The sequence below is a fragment of the Zingiber officinale genome, chromosome 4B (assembly GCF_018446385.1).
Source record: "Zingiber officinale cultivar Zhangliang chromosome 4B, Zo_v1.1, whole genome shotgun sequence".
NCBI lineage: Eukaryota > Viridiplantae > Streptophyta > Magnoliopsida > Zingiberales > Zingiberaceae > Zingiber > Zingiber officinale.
This window is the reverse complement of record NC_055993.1, coordinates 10,571,351-10,581,530: the sequence shown is the minus strand read 5'-3', so window position 1 is coordinate 10,581,530 and position 10,180 is coordinate 10,571,351. Positions and strand designations below refer to the sequence as shown.

At 44.9% G+C, this 10,180-nt stretch overlaps 1 protein-coding gene across 1 annotated transcript; it reads right to left on the bottom strand.

Annotated features, from left to right (window-relative positions):
* Positions 1-6,164: 6,164 nt before the first annotated feature.
* Positions 6,165-8,920, bottom strand: LOC121974696 (wall-associated receptor kinase 2-like). The gene is made up of 4 exons (XM_042525863.1): positions 8,578-8,920; positions 7,841-8,477; positions 7,603-7,761; positions 6,165-7,493 (listed from the first exon to the last, which is right to left on the bottom strand). The coding sequence occupies exons 1-4, from the start codon at positions 8,875-8,877 to the stop codon at positions 6,298-6,300; spliced, it is 2,292 nt and encodes a 763-aa protein (XP_042381797.1). The 5' UTR covers positions 8,878-8,920; the 3' UTR covers positions 6,165-6,297.
* Between the last annotated feature and the right edge of the window lie 1,260 nt (positions 8,921-10,180).

The following is a 10,180-nucleotide window of genomic DNA, read 5'->3' as shown; positions in this document are numbered from 1 at the left end:
TATCCTTGATAGGCGTCAAGCATGCAAATTAATTCGCAGCCGGCCGTAGAGTCCACTAGCTGATCTATCCGGGGCAGAGGATAGAAGTCCTTGGGGCATGCTTTGTTTAAGTCCCGAAAGTCGATGTAGACTCTCCACTTGCCGCCCGGCTTGAAGACTAATACTACGTTAGCCAGCCAGCTCGGGAACTGCACTTCTCGTATGTGGCCGGCCTCCAGAAGTTTCTCTACTTCCGCCCGGATGATGGCATTCTGCTCGGCACTGAAATCCCTTTTTCTCTGCTTCACTGGTCGAGCGTCCGGTCGGACATGCAATTCATGCTGCGCTAGGCTCGACGAAATTCCGGGCAATTCATGTGTCGACTAGACGAATACATCATGATTTCGTCGGAGGCACTGGATCAGCTCCTCCTTCTGCTTCTCCTCCAAATCAGAGGCAATAAAAGTCGTGGCCTCCGATCGAGTCGGATGGATCTGAACCTCCTCCTTTTCATCATAAATTAAAGCAGGAGGTTTCTCGGTGATGACATGTACCTCGATTCGGGGCGCCTTCCGAGCAGAGTTGGACTCTGCTCGGACCATCTCGATGTAACACCGCCGAGCTGCTAACTGATCTCCCCGTACCTCTCCCACCTTGTCTTCGACGGGGAACTTCATCTTCTGGTGGAAGGTTGAGACGACTGCTCGGAATTCGCCGAGCGCCGGTCGGCCCAAAATGACGTTGTAGGACGAGGGAGAATCGACCACCACGAAATTTATTGTCCTGGTCCTCCTGAGCGGCTCCTCTCCAAACGAGGCAGCCAGCCGGATTTGTCCGACCGGCTGAACTTCGTTACCCGTAAACCCGTAGAGCGGGGTTGTCATGGGAAGCAGCTCGGCTCGATCAATTTGCAGCTGGTCAAATGCCTTCTTGAATATGATGTTGACCGAACTCCCTTTGTCAACAAATATGCGGTGAATAGTGTAATTTGCTATTACCGCTTTAATGAGCAGGGCATCGTCGTGGGGCACTTCGACTCCTTCTAAGTCCCTGGGCCCGAAAGTGATTTCCGGCCCACTTGCCCGCTCTTGGCTGCAACCGACTGCGTGGATCTGGAGTTGCCGGACGCCTGCCTTTCTGGCTCGATTGGAATCTCCTCCGGTCGGCCCTCCAGCAATAACGTTGATCTCGCCTCTGGCAATATTGCTTCTATTCTCCTCTTCCCGAGCGGACGGTCGGGACCGTTCTCTGGACGCCCGTCGATTCTCCTGTCTTGGAGACCGGTGCCGATCGGGCGTATGCCGAGGTTGCCTCTCAGTGCGGGTCCGGTCGGCTTCATGGGTCCTTTGTCTCCTGCCGATGGGAGGAGACCGTCGTTCGGCTTTCTTGGGAACGGGATTAGCCACGAAGGGAAGACTTCGACAATCCCTCGTGTTGTGCGTATCTGTCTGGTGGAAGGAGCAGAACATCGAGGTCCATCTCTTCTTTGGCTTAGGCCGAGTGGCAGCTACCTCTTGTACATGGGACCTCACACGAGGGGAGCGGGTTGCTTCGGCCCTTGGTCCCCTCGGCGGTTGATAAGCGGCTAAGGGTCTCCGCTCGGCAGGAGAAGCCCGTTCGGTTGGTGTTTCTTTTTTTCTGGCTGCCTGCGCTTCCTCCACATTGATATATTCATTGGCCCGGTGCAGCATATGATCATAATCTTGGGGCGGCTTTCGGATGAGCGACCGGAAGAAGTCCCCATCCACAAGGCCTTGCGTGAAGGCATTCATCATTGTCTCCGATGTGGCTGTGGGAATATCCATCGCCACTTGGTTGAATCGCTGGATGTAAGCTCGAAGCGATTCTCTCGGCTCTTGTTTGATTGTGAACAAGCTGACACTTGTCTTCTGATAACGCCGACTGCTGGCGAAGTGGTGGAGGAAGGCCGTTCGGAAGTCCTTGAAACTAGTGATAGACCCGTCCGGCATCCTTCGAAACCACCGTTGAGCCGATCCCGATAAAGTGGTAAGAAAGACTCGGCATTTTACTCCATCTGTATACTGATGGAGCGTAGCTGTGTTATCGAACTTACCCAGATGATCATCCGGGTCTGTTGTTCCATTGTACTCGCCGATCGTCGGAGGCACGTAATGCTTGGGCAAAGGGTCTCGTAGAATAGCCTCCGAGAATTGGCGATTGATCCGCTCGGGAGATGAATCTGCTCGGGGAGCTTTCCCCTTTCTGGCGTCTCGCCTGGGCATTTCGTCGGAAGAAGATCCTCTATCTTTCCGAGCTGGTACGGTTTCAGGGGTGCGGAATAAGGCCCGATGGAACGCAACGGTGGCTTGAGGTGCTTCCGCTCGGCCACCCGACGCAGATGTTGCTTGTTGCTCCGGCCGCTCGGCTGCCTCTTTCTGTTTTTGCTCCACAAGTTTGGCGGCCCTCATCTCGACCAGAGCGTCCAACTCTTCTTGTGAGAGTGCCACATTGTGTATTCTTCCAGCCTCGTCCATTGTCTCTGTTCGGATGCAGGAGTGTTCCCACAGACGGCGCCAATTTGATCCTGTCCGAACCAGGGGTCAACGGACGCTGGGGACGTGGCACTCCCTGCTGGATCCTAGAGTGCTCCGGCGAACCTGCAACAGAACCGAGCCGGGAGGGGTGTCCCGGCGACGGCTCTCCAACGCTCAAATCAGGCGAGGAAATAGATGAAGAGGTGTCGTAGAAGCAGAAGACTTGTGTACCTCCGATGAAGAAATGGAGACCTTATATAGACCTCCCGAAGAAGCCTGGGCGCGCCAATCAAAGCAATCACCTGCTTTCGACCATGCCCAGGTATGGGTCTGTCAGAAGGACATCCCTAAGGCCATACCGTTACTGTATTCACCTCTCCGTGATGTGACGGCGAGATCCTCCATCATGCGATCTTGTGTACGGCCCAATCATCAGACATGCCTCTGCTAACATCCCATATCCCGAGCCGAGCGCATAGGCCGCTCGGCTACCTTTGTACCCTCACCCTTATCCTGGCCGAACGGACCACCTGTTCGGCCCTTCGGTTCCAGCCGAGCGGCCTCCCGCTCGGCCCTTCGATCCTCCTGCCTTGGCGTCGGAAACCCAAGCTCATGGCTGAGTTATCTTCGGCTCCGCTCGGACCATTACATGATTGGCCAGCCCTCCATCCGTCCTTAGGCTAGGACCCCTCAGAAGGTGGGCCCCCCATTCTTACCGCCGGATCAGTATACTTATATGCATATCTTTTGGATGAATGTCAAAGGGGGAAGGTTAGAGTTTAAGTAAGAAAACTCAAAGAAAATTTGAAAAATTTAACCTTGAAAAGATCAAGAGAATAAAGCTTACCTGTTTCATTTTAGATTTCTCTTACAATCATTTTTATTACTATAAATGTTTGCATATTTTTTTTCTAACTTTAACCCAGATTGTCGTTACATCAAAAAGAGGGAGATTGTTGGTTCATTTAGCACCAATAGTCAAGCCTGAGTTTTGATGAATGACAAATGGATTAAATTTAGATGTGTTATGATCTAACCTTTATACCAAGTGTCCAGGACTTGACTGGTCTGATACCAGGTTGAAATCCAGCTAGGTCTGGAGGATCTGATAGCTAGTGTTAAGTCCAAATAGGTCAAGGAGTGACCTGATATCTGGCAAAAAATTCGGCTGGCTCCACAGGACCTGACAGCTGGTCAAAGTCCAGTTGGGTGTGTGAACCTGATAACTAGCGAGAAGACCTGGTGTATCGAGGTAGAGTCAAGCGATTCTGCAAGATAAGAAAGTAAGTCACTGAGGAGAGTGTTCTAGTGAGGATGAGTCACAATTTGGGACTTTAGGCGTAGGCCCAATTTAGGTCCATTTTGGAAATCTAAATTGAGACCATGACTAGTTCTTGGTCTTGGAAGGAGAGAAACTAATTATTACTGCTATCTTATTATTGTGCTAACTTTATTTTGTAGGTTAGATATTTTATGTTGGACTAACACTTTTTGTAGGGTAAAAGAAGCATAAAATACCTCGAGTGAACGGTACCTGAGATGCCTTTAACCAAGGAAGGCACCTTGAGCTATGCAATGGAAGACGCCTTCAAAAGCTTGGAAGGCACCTTCGATCGAATAACACAGAAGACCTCGGTGATGATAAGACACTACTTTTTTGAGATAAAAGTTGGGGTTGAAGGCGCCTCCAGTGTTATGAAAGGAGCCTTCAACACTCAATAAAAAAAGGTCTCGTCCAAGGCTTCAACACAACTCATACACACTTCTTCTACGAGCTTCTACGCATTTGCGTGATATCCCAACTGCTCCTACCTCATCCTGCTACTTTGTTGTGATGTTGCTGCATTCGACTACTGCTAAGGAGTCATCTAAGACCAAGCCTGATTCGATCATCTTCAAAAGTATTGGGTAATGAAAATTTAATTTTGTTCTTAATTTCTATAGAAAGGAAAGTATAACATATTATACTTGTCTTGATTTTTCTATTATACTCGTTTCCCTCTTCCGGACATTCTAAAAGAGGATCATAGTGGATTGCCCATTGATATGGTCCACAGGATCATGGGTCTTGGAGTAGGAGTCACCGAAGGCTCTGAACCAAATAAAAATTGCTTGTGTTCTGGTTTTCCTTTTTATCTCTTTTCGTCTTTTCCGTTGCGTACTTGTTTTTCAAAACCAAAGAAAAATCCAAGGTTTCTAAACCACGTGATTCACCCCCTCCCCCACGTGGGCTACGATCCAACAGAAAGGAGTTTCCTCCTATTCTGGATTCCAATCTTGAGCTTCCATAGCCCATTCCATCATCGATCCTGACATCTTACTTCATCTACTCGCCTCCTCTTCATCTCATCACTGATATAACCTTCTTCATCCAGTTCTGATTCATCTGAAGCTTCCATCACAGCCACCAATTGCCTTGGATTGTAATTGATTTGGGTTCCCCTTGGTTCAGATTTCATGTCATAGGCTATGATTGAATATTGCTTTCAATATGTTTGATGAACATGGGTTTTCTTTTAGTCTTGCAATTTCTTTATGTTAATGTCTTGTTTTGTTTTGTTGAGTGTTAGTCATGATGGTTATTTGGTTGGAATGCACATAGATTAGATTAAGTTAGAATGCTTACTTTGTGGTTTCATGAATTCATTTTCTTTTATAGCAAAAGGCGATTATGCTTACTCCAGACACTCCTCACATAAAAATATGGAACCGTCATATCATCTGTCTCCTAGAGCCGGTCCCACGGATATGAAGGGAGGTAAATGCAGGTACACAGTTGAAAGCACATGACAGAGACGTTAATCAGACACTCCTCACATGTTCCAAGATTATGTAAAGAGAGATAAATTACAATGTCAGTTTATAACTGACTGCCAAGTTGGCTAGGGAATGGAAAATATTTTTTTTTCCCCGAGAGTATGCATTCATCAGGAATTAATCCATTGCCGCATTATAGTAAGTTTGATACCCTCTGGCCAATTAGACATCCGTGAGGACTTTATAAATTCATTCTCAATTGTAGCTTAGCATGTTTACATTTCTTTTAGTGCATTACTTCATATTGCTATTTTTTCTTTTTTGTTTGTTGTTTAGTGATTTGGTGTTTATGTTGCATTCCTTATTTTTAGCATTAGAAATCTAAAATCTAAACCCCTAATTTCAAATAAAATCTATCTATGTTTCTTATAAGAGACATCAGTTACTTTATACGATATTAGTGTAGGTGAATTCGATATTAATTTAAATTGTAATCGTATGGTACGACATATATAGTCTATCACGCATCATAGATAACAAAAATAGAGTAATAAACTTCTACACACAAAATCCATATCATTTCATTTAGTCCACAATTAACCTATCAATTAGATCATTTTATTGGATTTAATTTTTAATAGTAATACCATGTGCTAAAAGTTTAACATGTGTTGACGTAGGAGATTAATGACTCTACAAGCATGTTGGTGACTAGAGACACGTACGGCTACTTACTCCGAACCGCTAGCGAACTAGTGAAGGAATTGATCGGACAGAGTCACACCCTCTATTAATACAATTGAACTAATGACAGTGGAGCGGTGGAAGTACTGTCACACCCTCATCTACTAATACATTTCTATCATCTATTGTGATTTGAAACCCATACATAAATCCATATAGTTTGATTTGTATCACCAGCTAATTTTGCCAGAAATTTTGAACTTTATTAGGAAATTCGACATCTTATCTCACAACTACAAGATACAAACACATGCAAAAAGAATAACTACAAGTAAAGACTCGTTGCAGCAATTGACAAATTCATGGCCAACCAAAAGACTTGTTAAGTTGTCTTCGACGATCTTAATTTCGACCATTTGCTTTGATGGCGATCTACAGAATCACGACGAAAAGATCGATGGCCATTTAGCAAGCTGCTGCTTTGATCAACAAACTCATCCTGTTCTCTTTGCTCCATTGGCCATAATAATGTTTCTCTATATACTTTCAGCTCTGTTGCTACTTGCTCCATCGTCGGTCTATCTTCTTTTTCAGGACTCAGGCATCGAGCTGCAAGGTCAACAACAACTCGAAGCAAATCGATGTTCACTTCGTTCACAATTTGTTTATCCAAGGTAGCTGTGACTTTTTCCTTGCTCATCGATGCTAGTCCGACTGCGGGCTGCTTCCTCGTGACTAGTTCCAAGAGAACAATCCCAAAGCTGTACACATCGTTTTTGGTGGAGAGAAGCCCTTCTTTTACGAGAACAGGATCTGCGTAGGCAGCAGTTCCTTCCGCAGTCGTCAGAGCTTCCGTTTCATTCGCGGACAACAGCTTTGATATGCCAAAATCGGATACTTTGGCGGTCAAATCATGATCCAACAGTTTGTTGTGCGGCTTCACGTCCCCATGAACGATTGGGTGTGGTTCGAATGAATGCAAATGAGCTAATGCTTCGGCTGATTCCTCTGCTATTTTCAGGCGATCCTCCAAGGAGATGATCTCTTTTTTCTTATGGAGCAAGTCGAAGAGAGACCCATTAGAAACAAACTCGTAGACCAGCTGAGGGGTGTGCTTCTCGAAGCAATAGCCATAGAGTCTGACCACATTCTTGTGCTTAATCTGCGAAAGAAGGTAAATTTCGTTCAAGAAACCCTTCTTGTCCTTGTCGCTCTGCCTCTCGGTGGAAATCAGAGTCCTCTTTATGGCCACTTTTCTTTGGCCTGCCTCCAATATTCCTTCAAATACCACGCCGTATCCTCCACGCCCAATTACATGGTCGTTATGGAAGCCGTTGGTTGCCAAATGCAGATCTCGCAGAGTAAAAAGTGTCATCGTACTCGCGTATTTTAATACTATATCTCTGTAATATATCAAATCCCTGTTCTCAACTTCAAACCTCCTCTTCTCCTCGCGCAGTTGCAGAACATCTTTACTAATCATGCTTTTACTTCTCCTAATGGCATCATATCGCTTCTTTTGCCCAAATAAACATATCAGAATGAAACAGATCGCAATGAATAAGCACGAGGCGATGCCTACACAAGTAATTAAGCATATATTCTACCGTATTAATTTAAGCACCAATCGAATTAGAAGTTCATTCACTAAGATTAACTAATTAGGAAAGAAAACATGGTGTAGTACCTAAGAACAACCGCCCTATCATAGGAAGTCTGGAGGTGCACGGTGCAATAAATGGATCGCCATGCTTACCGGAAGGGCATTCACAACGATAGCTCCCTTCAAGATTAGTGCACGCACCATGGCACGGATACTTCTCCGGAGACAAACACTCGTCGATATCTGCATTCAGTTACAAATTAAATTCTGCCGTCAAAAGAAGATTTGGTAGATAAATTCATTATAAATACTAATCGCAGACCTAGGCATCCATCATCGAGGTAAGGGTTGCCCTGGTAGCCCTGCGAGCAATTGCAGAGGTACCCGGCACCGTTGTTGGAATCGACGCACATGCTGTTCTGGCTTCGACACGTATTCTCCACATAATTGGAAGAGGAGTTCTTGGCCTCCTCGCACGTCGCGGCGTCCCGAAAGGCCCAATCTAGCCACATCGGCATCGACGCGTTGGTGGTGTTCATTTTCAAGTCCGCCGAGGTGAAGTTGAAGTAGTCCTTATCGACGATGAAGACGTAGCTGCAGGGGCTGAAGTCCGCCATGTCCCCGCTATGACTGTAACCGCTGAACCGGAAGCTGCTGTCGCTGAGGTTGGACGGGAAGCTGACCTGGCAACACCCTATGCCCGCGCAGACGCCGTCGACGACGCTGCCGGCGTCCCTGCAGTACGTAACGCAGCCGGTGTAGTATCGATAGGAATAGGATCCGTTCACATCGGCCTGGCTTTGGATATGTCCTGCGGAGTTGCATCCGATGACAGTGAGCTTGTTTCGGCCGGTGGCCATTCGGAAGACTCCAGCTCCGTCGATGTTGAAATCAATGTATGGATACTGGGAGCCGACGACGTAGTCCGATCGATTGTAGCACTCCCACGTTATCGGGACCTGTAAAATTATAAAAAAAAACCTATGATTTTTCTTACCGATTTAGAACTTACGATGTAATTAAGAAGAAGAAGAAGATCAGAATTGAAGAGTTGACTACGAGGACTCGAGCTTGGCTCTGCTCCGCTGAGATGTGGGTTACTTGGATCATGGAATCGGCGGAGCCAAGGAAAGCTTTTGGGGAGGATGGATCGGAGCGGTCGCAGGAGATGGCGAAGCCGTTCGTGTAGCAACCGGGCTCGATGCCGAAGGGAAAGGAGACAGCAAGTTGGCCGCAGGACTGCGAGCAACCTGGGCCTGGTAACGTCGTATTAATGCCCGCCGCCGCTGCTGCTGCTGCTGGAGCAATGATACAGAACTGCATGAGGAGGCGGATTGCTCTCTCTGTTGCGATTCTCATGTTTTCTTCCTTTGCAGCACAAACGTGTCGTCGCTATGGATTAACAAGCAAGGACAAGTACTCTTTGAAAGGGAGAAAGTAATGAGTGTAGCGACGAGAAGGAGCCTTGACCTCCACGCGGATTCGCGTGAAGCCTAGTGTTCAATGTTGGGCCAACCGCGACCGTCACATAAGATTTATAAATATTAAATTATCCATAACAAATCTTGACAATCAATCAATATAAATTGTGTTATTGACTCTTTGAATGTTTTGACCAATTCTTTGGTTGATATTAAACCAAAGCAATATCTGTGGTTCGATGTTTCGATTTAAAACTTAACAAAACTCGCTAATTTTGATGACTTTGTTGAGCACTGTTTTTGCAGCAAGGACTGCCATTGGTCATAAAGTAGCCATTCTTTTGAAAACTCGAAAGTGGATCAATCGTCGAAAGTCTCCCTATTATGATATAATAGTTTTTTCATGTTCTGTTCATTAGGTTGGCCGATTTGTATTTTTTTTATTTAATATATTCCATTATATATTTTTTTCTAATACTGATTGGTTTGACCGTTGTTACTCCAACTCAATTAAAGACCATCAATATGAAAGCAGGATGATCTAGAGACAAAAGTCTTTGTCCTATGAAATTTTTCACACGCCAAGTTCAACACGTAGATTTACTTGAGAGTAGTCTTAATCGTTTACATGGTTCGATATAAAATTATAAATAAATAAATGACAAATTCGAGAAGGTGAAGGCGGCTTCTGAGTTTCAGATTTTCAATAAAAATTCATGTAGATCATAATCTTGAAAAATCCTATTGATTGACTATTATAGTCCACTCGTTCATAACAATCTCAAAACGGTCCTCTTACATGGGTGCTTCACAGTTCGCATTGGAACTGATGTGCACCTCTTTTCCAACCCGAATCGATTCAACCACGTCAAAAGATTATGCAGTGCATTCTCTCGTCATAATCTAAGGTGACATTTGATTTAGAGATGTAAGAATAAGAGAATAAATTTATTTTTAAATTTCATATTTAGATGATGGGAATAAAATTAAAATTTTGAAATGAAATTTAAAAATTTAGGTATTGATGAAATTCACCTCATCTCTTAGGTTTGGATAGGATCATAGGAATGAGAATGAGAATTAAGTTTTGGACGAAAATACTCTTAATATATTTGTTCAATTTTTCTTTCATATCACTTTCTCTTTCCTTATTCTCTCTCATCATACTCTCACTCTTTATTCTATCATCGCACTTTCTCTCTCATCATATTTTCTCTCTTCTTAATCTCTCCTATTATACA